This window comes from Capsicum annuum, chromosome 9 (genome assembly GCF_002878395.1).
Source record: "Capsicum annuum cultivar UCD-10X-F1 chromosome 9, UCD10Xv1.1, whole genome shotgun sequence".
Taxonomy (NCBI): Eukaryota; Viridiplantae; Streptophyta; class Magnoliopsida; order Solanales; family Solanaceae; genus Capsicum; species Capsicum annuum.
The window spans coordinates 187949220-187969057 of record NC_061119.1 but is presented as its reverse complement, the minus strand read 5'-3'; the positions used below and the strand labels follow the sequence as shown (position 1 = coordinate 187969057).

Genomic DNA, 19838 nt, shown 5'->3' with positions numbered 1-19838 from the left:
CCGACATCCCTTTTATTACTTTTTTTCCCTCCACTTTTATTGTTTATATTATTATTATTATTGTTGTTGTTGTTGTTGTTGTTAGTGTTGTTGTTTTTTTTTTTTATTTTTTGTGGGGTAACAATGTTGACTTTGGAGCTGCTAAGCAATTAGGTAACAGTGGGCGTACCTGGGCTTGCCATGTCCATTTTTACCTGGGATGATTGCTCCGATTGTGTTGTTCTGTGTCCATGACTTGCTATTGTGAATTTTGGAGGGGATTTTCTTTTTGAGAAAGAGACAATTGTCACTCATTTTCATCAGGAGAATTCTGGGCGGGGGTGGTTTCAAATGGTCCATTTTCCATGGTGATTATAGGCTTGCCATGGATGCAATTTGTGATGATATGGCCGAGTCTGCCACATCGAGTGCAGAGAATTCCTTCCCCTTCATAAAAAACTCTCTGTTGGTGACTACCAATGGTCATCTGTATTTTTAGAGGGACATCCAGTGGGACTAGGATACATGTGCGTGCATACCTTCCTCTTAACGTGGAGGATACGCATGTATCAATTTTTAGTAGAGTTCCCAATTTCGACCCTATCCGATCCAAGATTGTTTGGTCGTAGAACTCAGTTGGTAGCAGCGACAGTCTGAGCCATATAGCCATCAGGGTTTGTGTCACCTCGTGAGGTGCAAAATTTGGCTCCCACTGCCTAACTGACAGGAAGTAACCGGTTACAAACCAGGGACCGCCATGGAGGACCTTCAGCATATTCTCCGACTAGGTAAATTTGACAGTATAGAGGTCATTTCCCAAATCGATAAGGATGAGGGGTTCTGTTGGTTTCCATGTGTCTTGTAATTTCGCCTTTAAGTAATTATGTGCTAGTCTTTTATTGAATAGCTTAACAATTACTGAGAATTGCCATGGTCGGTAGATTCGAGCTTTGTCCTTCTCTGATAGATCGATGGAATCATTGTCTTCATTTGCTCCTATTGGACGTTTTCCCATCTTGTAATCGTAACTCTTGTTGATGGAGCAAGTTTTGCTTAGCAACTTATCTTTGAAACTGTCACATTGAATTAGGGAAATTACACCATTTGCTTGATGTTGTTCAATTGCCATCATGTCTGGTGGTTCTAGCGGTTCTGATAGCTGGATCGGCGGTACTTCCGTCGGTTGGTGCATTAGAGAGAATTTTCTAAGTTTTTATATCCCATAGGTGTGTTCGAATGAGTAATAAGATAGCTAAATAATAACTTTATGTATAATATTTTTTTCATGTTCTTTTTTTTTTTAATTGACTTTCAAATTGCATGGATATATACAGTTACGACAATTATCGCTCTCGCGGCAACATCAAGGCTCTCCAAAGAAAAAGAAAAAATTGATGTGATGATCATCATTTCCAATTGACCAGATTCCCTTTCTTTCGAAATCTTGGAACAAGCTGTAGCCTTGGATATAACCTCAATTTGTAAGTATTTATAGTTCTATTTTCCATTGTTATAATCAGTAAAGTTAGTCCTAAATTTTTTTTTTTATAATCCATTGTTCAATAAGATTAACGATTTTTGTTGTTTTGCAACATAAGTTACCCATTGCTAAATCTTTTTTAAATATATGCTAAATGATTATTTCTAACCTTATTATTATAATGGAAAAACACTTCAGTTAATATACATGAAATCAATTAGACACGTATTGTTTAGATGGATATGCCATGAGTATCTTTTATTGTGTTATAGTGGGTAAAATTAGTTATTTTAATAAATACACTACAAAAACTGGAATTCGCTAAAATTCGCATGCAGTTATCATGACATTTTAATATTGTTAAATAGAATTAGTGACGGATTCTTGTTGTTGTTAAGAAGTAGAATTTTTCCTAAGTTAATCCTTTTTTTTTATAATGGTATGATAAATGGTTTTTTTATAACAGCATTACTGCCATAATATATTTAGCAAACTTCTCATAATGCAAAATATAATTAGGGATGACAATGGTGCGGTGCGGGTTTTTACTAAACCCGTAAGTTTTAAAACTGCACCGCACCGCACCGCATGACATTTAAACCCGCATAAACCCGCCCCACATTCATACCCGCGGATAACCGCAACGCACCGCCCCATGTTTTTATTTTTTTCCTTTTTTTTGAAAAATTTGTAATTCTATTAAAAATCTAATATTTTCAAATTTACAACTAGAAAATAATAACTAATTTCTATTATAGCACTTTTCACTAAAAATTGTCAAAAAGTATAACGCGTACAAGTAATAATCAAATATCATATTTTTATTCAAATGAATAGAGATGTTAAAAAAGCTACTATAAAATTATTTATTTGTAGTGTTATGCATGTAGTTTAAAGTATCATAAAACTTAAGTAAAGAACACATATAATTTTAGGTATATTCACGAAAACAATATTTAGTTTTAGCTTTTTTGTTATTTTAAACCCGCATATACCCACAACCCGCACCGCACCGCACCATTTAAAAAAAATTACTTTAACCCGCACTGCACCGCATAACTTAAAACTTGCACCGCACCCGCACCGCCCCATTGTCATTCCTAAATATAATCAATTATAATTGCTTGCTTCTTAACATAATTATGCAGTTGTATGTGATGAATACAATAAACTTCTAGCAAAGAAGGCCGAGGATAATGGAACTTACCTTTACTGAAAAATCCACCTGCAGAGGAAATTGTGGAATACATGTGGCAACTCGTATTGAGGAAAAAAATGCAAAGCGAGAAATCGAGAAAAATGCTAGAAGCAAATGGAGATCAGATGAATATTGATGATAATGGTAATAATAATATTCTTGGAGATGATGAAAACGTTGCAGAGATAAATATGCGTATTAATACTTGGGAACAGAGCAATCATATTCGTAATGCACATCAAAACATGATAGAACACAAGTATGCATTATATCACGTATTTGTCGAACATGAGGGAAAGTGCATATACAAGATCATAAAATACAAGTAAATTAAGATATGACAATTACATATATGGCAAGACAATATGGTAATACAACACAATATAAACACAATAAAGTAAGTGCAATGTATATGACGACGATGATGATGATTCACAAGGTCGTCGTACAACCTCCGTGATCGTTGCACAATCCCCGTATACACATACGGAGGCACGCCTCCCAATGCAGGATCTAAGAGGGGTTCGTCAATCCGTATACAATCCACATATATCATATCTTCTTTTCGACACATCCCTCGAAAAGGTGTTATCATGTATTGCCAGTGTTTCTCACATGTTGCCACAGTGGTACCAATTTTTAATGAATGTGTATGATATGAAGATGTAATGTTCAGAACCAATCACAATGAGTATTTCCATAATCAACAACATGATATATTTCCACAACCAACCACATGATATATTTGCAAAATCAACCACAATGTTACATTTCCACAACCACGTGAGCCAATATCCACTCATTATTTTTGTTTCATCCATGAATTTCCACATGTCTCATATGCCAATAAAGTAAGAATATAATCACAATACACCAATGGTAACACATTAAGCATTTTAACGACACAATACAATTATTCACATGTATTTAAGGCTATCAAATCACATAGGACCCCACACAGTCACACATCACATAATATCTCAATTTCGACAATTACATCACATATAGGCCCCTACAAGGGCACAACACATAAATAGACATTTTTCATGATTAGTTCTCACCCTTAACATGCATTTTGTACCATCAATTACTACCCAATCTAGTCTGAAAGAGTTAAGTCATAACCTACATCAAAAGCCGAAATCGGTCTGCTATACTTCGAACCCACGACCTTACTTTTCACGAGCAATCTCTAACTCCACTAAAAATATTAAATATAAAATCTATGTATCAAAACAAAACCAATGACACTCATATTGACTACTTTTGGTTCGAGGTCAAAACGGACACCCGTAACGAGATCGAAAAGAAGGAAAAAATTATAACTTTACTTCAAAGATGTGTTTCCCATATTTTAAGGAATCTAAAGCTGAAAACCCAAGTCAAATCGAGTCAAAAATGAGGTTCAAATAAAAAAATTATTTTTACGTTTTACAGGGTAAAATCTTTGAAATCCGGGTTAAAATCAAGAATAGAAGTTGTTTGAAGGTTAAGTTGATGAAAAACTAGTAATTATAAGATAAAAATATTATTCAAGTGAAAAGAAGTGAAATTAAGGTTTAAAATCAAGCCCTAAGATTTTTGGGGTTTTGAAAAATTAATCAAGAAATTACTAAGAAAAGAGTGAATTCTTACCTTAAATCCGTAATAAAACCAAGAAATAGATGTTAATCTAGCTTCCTAAGCTCCCACAAACTTTACTTATAAGCTCTCAGACTATTTTAAGGTTTAACTCTCGAGAGCAAGATGAAAAATGAGCAAAATAGGCCTAAAAGGAAAAAAAACTGTTATTTATAGCAGAAAAACTGCACTATTGCAGATTTTTTATGCACAACTTTTGCCAAAAAGCTAGTTTTTTTTTTTAAATCAATACGAAGTTCGATAGGGTGTTCAGGATTTGTTCGGAGTCCGATATACACAAATAAACTATGCAACCACACTAAATTCGATGTTCCGAATGCGCTGGCAAAGTCAGATTTTCATAAAAACATCATTTTCACAAAGTTGACCCCCGAAACTCAAAATCACAATTTTTCAAGCCGAGGGTCAAAATGAGATTTAAAAGCCATAAAATCACACCAAACATGTTACCACCCTAAAATCAATATTTCGAATCTTCTAGCAAGGTCAGATTTTCCATCGAGATCGTTTCGATCAAATATGGGTCCCACACTCATATTTTCAATTTTCCAACTTTTCGACCAATAGGTCGAAATAAGCTTGGGTGCACCATGACCCGAACCAAAGATCTACCTAGCCCAAAATCGATATTTTGGAGTTGTTGGCTAGTCCGTTAAGCTATCCATCGCACGGATCAAATGATATCCCTATAAGTCCAAAATAAGCTTTCGAAGCCATCAAAAACCATAATATCGCATAAATAGTACCAAAATGCATCGAAAGCCACGTCAATCAACCCCATACCCCAAAAATACCATAATGCAACTACAAGGAGGGATAAAATAATCAAATCACACAAAATCATAAATTTCACATATTTCATCAAATTTTTAGGTCGTTACACCATCCACCACTAAAATTCTAGTTCATCCTCGAACTAAGATAAAGAAATACCTGAATCAATGAAGAGCTGAGGATAAGAACTATGCATATCAGACTCGACCTCACAAGTAGTGTCGTCTACAGGTCGATGTCGCCACTGAACCTTAACCACAAGGATAACTCTAGAGCGCAACCGCCTAACATCCCTAGCCAAAATGGAGACTGGTTCCTCAACAAAGGACAATCGCTCTTCTAACTAAACTGACTACCAAGGAATTAGTGAGACTCATCAGGAATATAGCGGCGAAGCATAGAAAAATGAAAAACTGAATGAACATCTGATAGATCTAGGGGGCAAAGCCAACTCATATGCCACATCACCAATAGTCTGAAGAATCTCAAATGGACCAATATATTTGGGGCTAAACTAGCCCCTCTTTCCAAACCTCATCACACCCTTCATGGGTGAAACTCAAAGGAAGACATGATCACCAACACCAAATCTCAAGGCACGAAGTCTATGATCAATATAGCACTTCTGCCTACTTTAAGACGCTCCAAGTCCATCTTGAATGACTCGGAGTCTAACCAAAGACTCACGAAGCAAGTTCGTACCTCGAGGTCTCATCTCTGAAACATCAAACTAACTAACTGGGGAGCGACAACGCCTACTATACAATGCCTCAAAAAGAGCCATATCAATACTGGAATGGTAGCTATATGCAAACTCTGTTAAAGCCAAATACTACTTCCACAGGCCACCAAAATTCATCATGCACGCGTGGAACATATCCTCCAAATCCTGGATTGTCCACTTTGACTTGCCATCAGTCTGGGGGTGAAATATTGTGCTAAGATCAACCCAAGTACCCAACTTATCCTAAAAAGTTTTCCAAAAGTGAGATGTGAACACAGAACCTCGATCTGAAAGAATAGACACCAGCACACTATGCAGATGAACAATCTCATGAATATAGATACAAGCAAACCTCTCAGCACTGAAAAAGACCTAAACTAGAATAAAATTAGCTGACTTGGTCAATCGATCCACGATCACCCAAACAATGTCAGAACCATGAAATATACAAGACAAACCAGTCACAAAGCCCATGGTGATCCATTCCCACTTCCACTCGAGAATGTGTAACCTCTGAAGTAATCCACCAGGTCTCATATGCTCAGTCTTCACCTGCTGACAACATAGGCAATGAGCCATAAAATCCACTATATGTCGCCTCATACCACCCACCAGTAGTGCTGCCTCAAATAATGATACATCTTAGTCACACCTAGATAGATAGAATATCTGGAACAATGGGCCTCCTCTAAGATCAACCTAATCCAATCATCTACTCACGACATACAAACTAGGCTCCCAATCCTCAAAAGTCTATTAGAATCAAATGAGGCTTCCTTAGCCTCCCCATTCAACACCTTATCTCGAATCAACCTCAATCCAACATTATCAAACTGATAAGCTCAAATCTGCTCCATCAAAAAAGATTTAGCCTTCATAAATGCCAAACACGCCCAGGTGTCGAAATATCAAGTCTAACCATCTGGTTAGTTAAAGAATGAACCTCTAAGGCCAAATGTCTCTGCTGGGTTAAAAAATGCACCAAGCTACCCATGCTAGTTGACTTACAACTCAAGGCATCCGCAACCATATTAGCCTTTCCCAGATGGTAGAGAATAGTCAAGGCATAATCCTTAAGCAACTCAAGACAACAGCGCTGCCTCATATTAAGATCTCATTGTGTGAAGAAGTACTGAAGGCTACAACGATCTGAGAAGATCTCACATCAGACTCTATACAAATAGTGCATCTACAATTTTAAGGCAAACACGACTGTGCACAACTTCAAACTATGGGTAGGATAATTCCTCTAATGAGACTTCAACTGACGAGACACATAAGCAATCACCTTGCCCTCCTACATTAACACAATATCTAACAATACCTGAAGCATCACAAAAGAAGGTAAAACCCACGCCCTTCCTAGGTAAAGTCAAGATAGGAGCTAAAGTCAACAAATCCTTGAGCTTTTGAAAGCTCGCCTCGTAAGTATAAGACCACAGGAAAGAAATCTTTTTCTACGTCAACTTGGTCAACGGAGCTGCAATAAAAGAGAAACCCTCAATAAAACACTGATAATAGCCTGCTAAGCCAATAAAACTACAAATCTCAGTGGGCGAAGTAGGTCTAGCCCAATCATGAACTATGATAATCTTGGCTGGATCAACCATAACAGCCTCCTTAGTCACCATATAACCCAAAAAATAAACAGACTCCAGCCAAAACTCGAACTTAGAAAACTTGGCATATAACTTCTCATCCCTCAATATCTAAAGCATAATTCGTAAATGCTCTTCATGCTCAACCTCACTCTTGGAATAAACCAAGATATCATCTATAAACACAATAACAAAATGGTCGAGATACGATCGAAACACCAGGTTCATCAACTCCGTGAATGCGGCAGGGGCATCGGTCAACCTAAAAGACATGACCAAAAACTCACAATGACCATATCAAGTCTAAAAAATTGTCTTCAGAATATCCAAAGCTCTAATCCTGAACTGGTTACAATCGAACCTCAAATCAATCTTAAAAAATACACCCTGAAGCTGATCAAATAAATCATCAATGTGATGAACAGGATACTTATTCTTAACCTTCACCTTATTCAACTGTCGGTAATCAATACACATCCGCATAGACCTATCCTTTTTCTTCACAAACAAGATAGGCGTAACCCAAGGTAAAACACTAGGCCAGATAAATCCCTTATCAAAAAACTCTTGCAACTGATCCTTCAGTTCCTTTAACTTTACTGGAGCCATCCTATAAGGAGGAATAGAAATGGGCTTGGTGCCCAGTTCAATATCAATAGAAAAATTAATATCTCGATCCGGAGGCATAGCAGGAAAGTTCATGGGAAACATATTTATAAACTCACAAACAACATGGACAGAATCCAAGAAAAGAAGAAAAATAAAACTAGTGTCATGAATATGAGCAAAGTAAGATAAACATCCCCTCTCAACCAATTTACAAGCCTGAACATAAGATATAATCCTCTTAGGACCCGAATGAAGTGTACCCTTCTAAGCTATCCTTGGCACACTCGGCGAAGCTAAAGTCACAATCTTATCAAAATAATCTAAGACATCATGATAAGAAGCCAACCAATCCATACCTAAAATAACATCAAAATCAACCATATCTAACATAAACAAGTCTACCAAAGTCTCATGCCCAGCAAAACTCATAACACAAGATTGTTGCACCCAATCCACCACTAAAGAATTACCTAATGGGGTAGATACACGAATAGGCAAGAGGTTCATTAAGAAAATCAAAACCCGAAGCAAAATATACAGACACATAGGAGAAAGTCAATTCGGGATCAAATAATATAGATGCAGGTCTGAAACAAAAAAGGACAATACTTGTAATCACAGCATCAGAAGCCTCTACCTCAGGTCTGGCTGGTATAGCATAACACTGACCATGACCACCAACTGCATGGGTGGCCCCACGACCACCTCCTCGAGCTCTACTACCCCTGCCTTTTGTACTTCTGGTTACACCCCTACCCTTCATAGCTGGAATAGGAGTAGCTTGAACCACCCGGTAGGGAAAGTCCTTGGATACATAGCCAATCTTATCACATATATAGCAACCTCTAGGACCAGCCTCAACAGGAAAAGGTACCATTGGGCCTGAATAGCCACCCTAAACTGCTGAACTAGAAGATCCACCACCTAAACTCTATAAAGCCATCACTGGCCTACCATGTTATTCATGAGAAACTCTAAAATCTCTGCCTCAAGAGGTCTGAGTCCTAAAATCACCAAAATAATACGCCTTCTTGGTGCCTTCCTGAGATGGACTAAGAATACCCTCTGTCATCTTAGCATGATCCACTATACTCTGGAAAGGAACCCCAAAATCCAAACCCTTTATGAACTTTTAAATCTTTATAGACTTAGTGGAAATGATATCATAGGAATATCTGGATAGGGCATAAAAACATGCCTCATACTTAGCAACTATCATGGAGCCCTACTCTAAATTATCAAAGTCGTCCCACATATGATCTCTCAAATTGAAAGGCATAAATCTCTCTAGAAAAGCCTTGGAGAATTGATCCCAAGACATATCAAGAGAATCACAAGGTCTACACCTCAGAAATAACCTCCACCAATCTCTTGCACCATCTTTGAATACTAATAAAGACATGGCTACTATAGAAAGATTGAGGTAAACTTTAGATGTATGAATGTTCAACCGCTACCTTAGAAGCTCCAATAACCGCTTGAGTCAAATAGACTGAGGTGCACTCGATCTGGGACCTGCATCGAAAGGGTGTAGTATGCATGAGTCCACTTGTACTCAGTAGGTATCATAGACTGACCAAGCAAAGTAGTACATAAAGCATACAAAATATACACTAAGGGCATGTCACCTATAATCAGAAAATGTACTACAACTGTAGCCCACACCACTTGCACTAACAGTTCTAATATATCACATATATTGCAATATCACAACAAGATAGAACACAAGTATGCATTATATCACATATAAGTAGAATAAGAGGGAACATGCATATATAAGATCATCAAATACAAGTAAAATAAGATAAGACAATTACATAAATGGCAAGTCAATATGGCAATACAACATAATATAAACACAATAAAGTAAGTGCAATGTATATGATGATGATGATGATGATGCACTAGGTCATTGCACAACCTCTGGGATTATTTCACAATCTTCATATACACCTACAGAGGCAAGCCTCCCAACGTAGGGCGCATGGGGGGTTCGTCAACCCGTATACAATCCACATATATCATATGTTCTTTCCAGTATATCCCTTGGAAAGGTTTTATCAAGTGTTACCAGTGTTTCTCAAATGTTGCCACAGTGGTACCAATGTTTCATGAATGAGTATGATATGAAGATGTAATGCTCATAGCCAATCACAATGAGTATTTCTAGAACCAAAAAAATGATATATTTCCACAACCAACCACATGATATATTTCCAAAACCAACCACAATGTTACATTTCTACAACCACGTGAGCCAATATCCGCTCATTATTTTTGTTTCATCCATGAATCTCCACATGTCTCATATGCCAATAAAGTATGAATATAATTAAAATACACTAATGATACCACATTAAGCATTTTAACAATACAATATAATTATTCACATGTTTTCAAGGCTATCAATATCACATAGGACCCCACCCAGTCACACATATCACATAATCTCAATTTCGACAATTACATCACATATAGGCCCCACACAAGCACAACATATAGATAGACATTTTTCATGATTAGTTCCCACTCTTAACATGCATTTTTTGCCATCATTTACTACCCAGCCCAGTCTGAAAGAGTTAAGCCATAACCTACCTCAAAAGTCAAAATCGATCTGCTACACTTCAAACCCATGATCTTACTTTTAACGAATAATATCGAACTCCACTAAAAATATCAAATATGAAATCTACGCGTCAAAACAAAACCTACGATGCTCATATTGACTACTTTTAATTCGGGGTCAAAATGGACCTCCGAAATAAGTTACCAAAAAGAAGGGCAAAATTGAAACTTTACTTCAAAAACGTGTTTTTCATATTATGAAAACTCTATAGCTGAAAACCCAAGTCAAATTGAGTAAAAAATGAGGTTCAAATCAAAGAAAAATTATTTTTAAGCTTTACCGAATAAAATCTTGGTAATCCAGGTTAAAATCAAGAATCAAAGTTGTTTTGAAGGTTAAATTGATAAAACACTAGTAATGATAAGATAAAAATATTATTCAAGTGAAAAGAAGTGAAATTGAGGTTTAAAATCAAGCCCTAAGATTTTTGGGGTTTTGAAAAATTAATCAAGAAATTACTAAGAAAAGGGTGAATTCTTACCTTAAATCTGTAATAAAACAAAAAAAATAGATGTTAATCTAGCTTTCCAAACCCCCATACTATTTTAGGGTTTAGCTCTCAAGAGCAAGATGAAAAATGAGTAAAATAGGTCAAAAGGGAAAAAATGCTATTTATAGCATAAAAACGGCACTATTGCAGATTTTTTCTGCACAACTTTTGCTAAAAAGCTAGTTTTATTTTTAAATCAATCCGGACTTCGATGGGGTGCTCAAAATTCGTTCGGAGTCTGATATACACAAACGAACTATGCAACCACGCTAAATTCAACATATCGGATGCGTTGACGAAGTCAAATTTTTGAAAAAAATATTATTTTCACAAAGTTGACCCCCGAAACTCAAAACTATAATTTTTCAAATCGAGGGCCGAAATAAAATTTAAAATCCGTAAAATCACACCAAACATGTTACCACCCTAAAATTGACATTTCATATCTGTTGGCAAAGTCATATTTTCCATCCTAGATTGTTTCGACCAAATGTGGGTCCCACACCCATATTTTTCAATTTTCTGACCAATAGGTTGAAATGAGCTCGGGTGCACCAGGACCCGAACCAAAGGTCTACCTATCCTAAAATTGATATTCTAGAGCTGCTGGCGCAATCCGTTCAGCCATCCATCACACAGATCAAAAGATATTCCCATAAGTCCAAAGTAAGGCTCTCAAAGCCATCAAAAATCACAATATCGCATAAATCATACCCAAATTTATCGAAAATCTTGTCAATCACCCCCACACCCCAGAAATACCATAATGAAACTATGGGGAGGGGTAACATAGTCAAATCATACAAAATCATAAATTTCACATATTTCATCAAATTCATAGGTCGTTACAGCCCTCACAAGCATCAAACCACTAGAACTTCACCTTTTCTGAGTCAACTTAGTTAATAACAAAACTTTTGTAGTAACTCGCCAAACCTAAGAAACTACTAACATCAATTGGAGTTTTGGGTCTAGGCCATTTCTGTACCTCCACAATCTTTTGAAGATCCACCTTAATCTCTTCACTCAAAAAAATATGATTGATAAAAGCCATAGAGTTTAACCAAAACTCACACTTAAAGAACTTGGCATATTATTTTTTATCCTTGAGGGTCTAAATAACAATTCGAGGGTGATTGGATGCTCTTTCTCACTCTGTGAGTAAACCAAGATGTCATCAATGAATAGTATAACGAATAAGTCTAAAAATGGCTTAGACACCTGATTCATAAGATCTATGAACGTTGCAGGGGCATTAGTTAAACCAAAGAACATAACCAAAAATCCAAAATAGTCATACCGGGTTCGAAAGTCGGTCTTTGGAATATCAACCTCCTTAACCCTTAACTGATGAAAACCCGAATGAATATCTATCTTGGAGAAATATTTGGCACCTTGAAGCTAGTAAAAAGATCATCAATTCTGGGAAGAGGATACTTATTTTTCAACGTGACCTTATTCAGCTTATAATAGTTTATACACATACGAAGGAACCCATTTTCTTTTGCATAAAGAGTACAAAGCACCCCAGGAGAGACACTAGGATGGATGAAGCCCTTATTAAAGAGGTCTTTCAACTCTTTTAGCTCCACAAGAGCCATTTGATATGGTGGATAAAAATGGGTCGAGTATTTGGAAAGAGGTCAATCCCAAAGTATATCTCCCTATCAAGAGGAATTTTGGGAAAGTCATCAAGAAAGACTTTGGGAAACTTATTAACTACTGAAACAGACTGTAGTGAGGTACTTTCATCACTAAAATCTTTGTCCTAGACTCAATGATATAAACTACCCTTATATATAAATTTTCAAGTTCTAACATAAGAACTGAATTTCGCTTTAGTGCCAAGGAACTATCCTCTCATTCTATGACCGATTCATTAGGAAAATAAAAAGTGACATTTCTGGTACTACACTCCAATATAGCATAACAAGAGTGGATCCAAACCATCCCCAATATTACATTAAAGTCTACCATGTTAAGTTCTACCAGATCCACCACAGTATCTCGATGAAAGATAGATGTAACATAATTTTAATAGACCCTCATAGCAATAATGAACTCACAAATAGGGGTATAAACTTAGGAAGGTTTTGGAATATTTTTGGGAATAAAACTAAAATTCACAGCCATATAAGGGGTAATATAAGTTAGGATGGAATCGAGGCAAGGAGTACATACACATCATAGGAGAAAATCTGTAACATACCCATGACAACATCTGGTGAGGCCTCTAAATTTTTATTAGTAAATAGTACATACAGAAGGCTGCGACCCCAGGCTATATCAAAAGTAGCGCCCTTCATAGTTGGGGCTGATGAAGTAGTAGCTTAGGCCTTATTGCCCCCAAAACTTCCCCCTTTTGAGGGACACTCCCACTGATAATGACCAATCTGACAATAATTATAACACACACCCAAACTCAAGCAATAAAATCCATGTCTGAGTTTCCCACAAGTACGAAAAAGAGGATAAGATGGAGCTGACTCAGCCACACTGGCCTAAATTAAGTTCCCTACATCATGGGACCATTATTAGGCTAGAATCATTGATCTCCCAACAGCTTAGGAGCTAATTATTGAGCATTTCCCTAAGATTTATTTTTGAACCATTGTCTTCCCCCTTTACCACTTTGTTGTTGGCTTGCAGCCCGACTTGCTGGACTAGCCCCTTTTTCTGCCTCTGCTTATTTCTGTTTTTCATCCTCTACTTTTTACATATAAACCAACAAACCTGGATATATCCACGTTATTGTTCAGAATGGCACTCTTACATTCTAGTACCAAGTTGCTAAAGAGAACAGAAGCAAACTTCCTCATCCAAGCCTCCATACTAGACACCAAATCTAGAGCATAACGAGATGACAGAGTAAACATCAGATCATACTCCTTAAATCTAATCTTCCCCTGCTTCTCATTAGCTCCTAAGCCTTAGCTTCTCTCAATTCTTAAGGAAAAAAGTGATCAAGAAAGGCATTCAAAAACTTTCCCTAAATAGCAGGTTCAACATCCTTATCTCTGATTGTTTCTCACTCATCATACCACTCATAAGCAACCCCTTTTAGTTGGTAGGCTACAAACTCCACCTCTTAGGTATCACTAACATGCATCACCCTGAAAATCTTTTTCTATTTCATCCACAAACTCTTATCTTTCTTAGTCTTAGATTCTATAAAAGTTGGTGGGTTTAGCTGCATAAACTATCCAACCTGAGTAGCATCCAAAGAACCAATAACCGTACCAATACTATGTGAACAGCGAGACTGAGATGACGCAATTTGAGAAAGCCTATGGATGGTTTGTCTTAACTCAGGGTTAAAAACTTTACCCTAAGGGGACTGGGTATGGATGGTTTCGATCCTAGGAGCCTAGAGAGGACTTGTAGGGGCTGGTGGAACCCCAAAAAAAGTAGTGGAGTCAAAAGTACGGGCTTTATTTTAGGTTTGCATCCCATGGGTAGGATAGACCTCTTCAGCATTTGCTCCAGTGAGGGCACAGGTTCCAGTTGAAACCCTTTGACCGTTAGTTCTTCTTGGAGGCCTGATCTGGAATGCGGAAAACATTTAGGATTTAGAGGAAGTAACTTTAAACTAGACTCTCTAGCATGAACTAGAATGTGAAGAAAGAGAAATATTCTTAAATGTCTTGTGGCCTCCAATTTGTAAGTGTGGCACGCTACGTACCACAAAAAGGACTCTACTCAACACTACTTTGAAAATGACCTAGGACCTTAAATCATACTCTGATTCAAATTTGTTTATGTTTGAGTTGAGACCCTCGCCGTAACAGACATCCCACACTAATGAAGGCCCGTGATGACCCCTTAGTATTTCATCATAATCTAGTAATAAATAACCAGCGGTATTAGGCCCATAAAATATGAAGTGTAATAACAGAAATGACTCAAAATTCCAAGTCTTAAAATATGAAATAAAAATATTTTTCTAATTCAATCTATGAAGCCTCTAACTAAATAAGTAAATATACTATATCGGGACATGACTCCGACAAATATGAAAAAACTAAAATAATCCAAGTCTAACTGAAAGAAATAAACATAGACCTCCAAAATATGGATGGCTCACCACTCGCTAGTTGCCGTCTTGAGTGAAATCCTAGTACTGAACCTGATAGCAAGGATGATCTTTGTAACCTACATCATGAAAGGATGTAGGGTTTGGGGATGATCAGTACGATGAGTATTGGCATGCAACCCAAGGAAAGAGGAAACCAATGCAGTTTAAAAAATAATTTATAAAATTTATATCATAAACTCATAATGAGAAATAAATGACTTAAAGCATGACAAAAAATCAATCACTTGAAAACCTTTAATTTTGAACTATGTAGTTTACCCCGATATTAAGCAATACATGGATTATATGGTTTCAGTTCGTACCCAACTGGTAGGGCCTCATTCCATATTAACCGCATGAACTGAGATAATCATCATTAGGCTATGATATCATTAACATAACTTCATACCTCTACATGAAGAAAGAATACATCGGTCATCCATTTTTTAGGACAAGACTTTTTCACATCACCAAACGTGGTTTTAGGTATTAGTCACAAGGAGTACACCTTCTCGGTAAAACTACACACTTCTCTTTAAGTCAGTTAAATTTTTTTTATCACATTTATCATTGAGTCTTCCATTAAGGCATTCATATTTTGGTATCATCAAACCAAGACTTGCAAGTCACTCATATCATGCCAAATGTCCAAACCATTATAATTAAACATTTTGACTCCCAATCTCCATCTTTAAAAATCATGCACAAAAGCATAATTGAATTTCATAACAACTTCAAACCATTTGAATAATACGTTATCTTTACTGATATAAAAGATGAGGAAAAACATGGATATTCCTTATGCAATTCAAAACTTGTAAGAAACTTGAAAATCATGGCTTAAACATTCATCCGCTTAACATTCAATTTCAAGACATAAGGATTCGTTATATTCAAATGGAAATTTTAGTCTCAAAACCCCCAATTAAATATTTAATCACTCATTCATAAGGAAGAGGAATATTATAGCAAGCTTTTCAAAATAAAATCCTCAACCCTAACTTCAAACCATCAACTAAAAAAATTATACATGAATATAATTAAATTCACACTTTATAAAAGTATTTGAAGAAGGAAGTTTTCAACATTGTCTTTTGAATTCGAGAAAGCTTAAATTTGTGCCTTGAATCTTGAACCCTAGGTGTTCTTGCTTCTTAGAATGTTTTGGGGGAGGAGGAAAAGGATCTGATCGTATTCCTCTTGAAACTCTTGAAAATAATGGTATCTAATTGTTCAAAAGGTGTTTTAAGTAAGTAAGGGTTGGATCTCATAAGAAAAATGACCAGAATGCATCTAAGTTGACCATAAGAAAGTTTCTCAGAATTAGGTTTCATGACTTGATCCATGGGTCGTGAAATCTTTCATGGTTCATGAACCCGAGTCGTGGAAATCAGATGGATTTTTGCAACTCTTAGGATCAAGTCTTTGACTTGATCTATGAGTAGTGGAACCTGTTCATGATTCGTGAACCCAACTCGTGGAAATCAGAAATGTTGTCACAAATTGCAAAAAAATTTTGTTGATCGTGAAAGCTTCTACCAATCGTGAATCAGACTCGTGGAAATTTGAAAGCCGAATTTTTTAAAGAAAAATTACACAAAATTAGATGCACGAAGGTTCTAAAATTTTTGGGGTGTTACAAAGCTCTATTCACTATTTAGGATTTGGTTGTTTTCACTCTCGACAGCGGCAACCGTCTTCTCCTTTGTAGCTCAGAACTTAATCATTGCAATCTCATTCTCCAATATTCAAAGTTTAATTCATTGCTGTTGGAACAAAATTAAGTTAATATTTTATTTAGCTAGTTGTATTGTTACTTATTAACTATTTAATTTGCTTATTAATTTCTTTATTTGGCTCGAATGGTATCTTGTCAAAAGTTATTTAGATTCGCATATTATTTGAGTTTTTCCTTTTTGTGAATTATTAGCCAGTAGTAACACCGTGTAATTTTGTATTGTAAATATTTATGTTATTACCATCTTAAAAATTGAAATTTAAAATTACAAATATTATAAAATAATTTTTTAAAAAAAATGAGTTGGCCCGTCGAAGACAGCAACCCACAGATTGATGGATTGGGATTGTTGTTTTCTAGCCCATCATCTTGATGGGTCAGCTCGACCTAGCCTATCGAATTTCAAAACTCGTGTGGGGTATCTCTAATGGGCTAGGCCAGCCCATATTGACAGCTCTAAGGAGGTGGTAGGAGTGATGAGATGACATCAACCTCAATGAAATATTAAACCACTTGCACCGTATTTGCCATGTTGGGGAGCTTTGACTGCAATTTTTTGTATCAATTGTATAACTTTGGGGGTAATTATAGCCCCAAAATATTATGCAGGCTATAAATTATCCTATTCTGTTGTAGAGGGGATATTTTGGACCCTTTGGCGATTAAAATATGATATAGTTTGATAAAACAGTGATGTTGAAATGATACATTTGTCCAAGAAAGAAAAATCAACAAACATTATAAGATTCTTAAGAAAGCGTGGACAAACTCACATTTAATTTGCAGATACGCAGACAAAAGAAACAAACAATATAGACGCCCTTCTAGAAATTACACTTTCCCATTGGTGCTTAGAGGTTTGGTAGTAAAATAGAAGGCACAATACATAAATATAATACATTTTAATTTAGCCTCAATTTACATTTATAATTTTTAATTATAGGTGTGCACGAGTAGATACTTAAACTTGTATAAAGTTAAACAAGTAGACATATATGTCTTACGTGGCCAATCTTGTCCTACATTACATCCTACGTGTATTATGCTACATAGGACGTGTGTGTCTACTAATTCAACTTTATACAAGTTTAATTGCCTATGTATGAACCCAAAATTAGAAGCCATAGATGTAATTTGAAGTCAAATTAAAGAACATGTTTATGTATTATGCCAAAATACAATGGGTATATTACATTGGGCAGAGTCGTAAATTAACCCATGAGAAGATAACCAGTCCGTTTAAATTTAGGCGGATTTTTAATATGTTTATCTATCAGCTCAATTTATTTTAATATATAAAAAACAGGATGATATGTAGTTTAAATAGCCTCATAAAAGATTTTGTCAAAACTTTTCTTATATATGCTAATGTATATCCATTAAAAAATTATATTAGATGCTAAAAGATTATAATAGAACGAACAAGGCAATTAAGAATTAAGTGTAAATGGAAGAATTGGGTTATGATTCGCATTTTTAGCTTAAGTAATTTTTGGACGGATCAACAATCCATCCATTTATTCTCTCAATTCATTTTAATCCGTATCAATTTTGTTTTTAAACGGATTAACAATCCCTCCATTTATTCACTCAATCCATTTTAATCCGTCCGAATTTTGTCCAAGTAGCCATCTATTCACCACCTCTAATACTAGGCAATAATTTTACGTGCATTATTTTTCATGCTAATCTATCCAATCTAAGGACCTTCTACTTGCGAAATGAGAACCCACGATATTAACCTCGTTTCTTGATTGACTATGAAATTCAGATATGATTCAACTAATTTAGATTCGCATTACACGAAAATCATTAAGGAAAAATGCTCGCTATAACTAGAGATTTCTTCCATTTCTAAACCTCAAAACGTTGGCGGAGCTACATTGAAGCCGAGGTTTAGATGATACTTCTTACTCAGAATATATATTTATTATATATGTATATCACAAAATAATAAAATGTTTGTTAAATATAAAGGTTAACTAGAGATTTCTTCCATTTCTAAACCTCAAAACGTTGGCGGAGCTACATTGAAGCCGAGGTTTAGATGATACTTCTTACTCAGAATATATATTTATTGTATATGTATATCACAAAATAATAAAATGTTTGTTAAATATAAAGGTTGTATCCTTTGACTTGAAACATATATAAGTTAAATACAGTCTATGTTTATCAAAGTAAAATTTCCTTATTGAAAATTTTGACGCTGTCACTAGCTCGAACCCAAACATGTTGATTAACGATAAAAGTATCTCACCCATGTATACCACAACATCTAGGAGCAGCATTCATGTCTATCAATTTTGCTTAATCCAAGGGCTCATGATCTCGAGTGACAGGAAATTGCGTGTCATATACCCAAATATGGGTGGCTTTAGATATTTGACCCTAAATAAGAATGTTTTCGAAGAATAGTCTTCCTTACTTTTTAATATACTAAAAGTACCATTTTGCCCCTCCACACCTCAAATATACATTTAACCTTTCCATACTCATTTATTTCTCAAATTTTATTTTTTATTATTTTCACTTTTAAATTTTTCCTTTACTTTTATTATTTTACCTTTTTTCACTCTTTTTTTCCTTTAAATTTATTATTGTGATTTTTATTATTTTCATTTTTTATTTTTCCTTTAACTTTATTTTTCATGTTTTAATTTATTTGTCTCAACTTTTATTTTTTTCTCTTTTTCTTTTTTTCCAACCATTATCTATTTCTTCATTTTTTTTCCTTTTTTTAAAATTTATTTATATTTAACTTTCATTTAGAATTTTTTAAATATCTCTTTTTCTTTCCAGAATATCAATTATTCCTTCTCGTTAAACTTTTTTCCTCATTTCTCAGAACCCTTCTCTGTGCTCCTCTTCCCTTTCATCCGATTTCTCTCAAAATTTAAACT

At 35.5% G+C, this 19838-nt stretch overlaps 1 protein-coding gene across 1 annotated transcript; it reads right to left on the bottom strand.

Moving 5' to 3' along the window:
• Positions 1-286: 286 nt before the first annotated feature.
• LOC107841254 lies at positions 287-1108 on the bottom strand. Its single transcript, XM_016685224.1, has 2 exons — positions 899-1108; positions 287-763 (listed from the first exon to the last, which is right to left on the bottom strand). The coding sequence occupies exons 1-2, from the start codon at positions 1106-1108 to the stop codon at positions 287-289; spliced, it is 687 nt and encodes a 228-aa protein (XP_016540710.1).
• Between the last annotated feature and the right edge of the window lie 18730 nt (positions 1109-19838).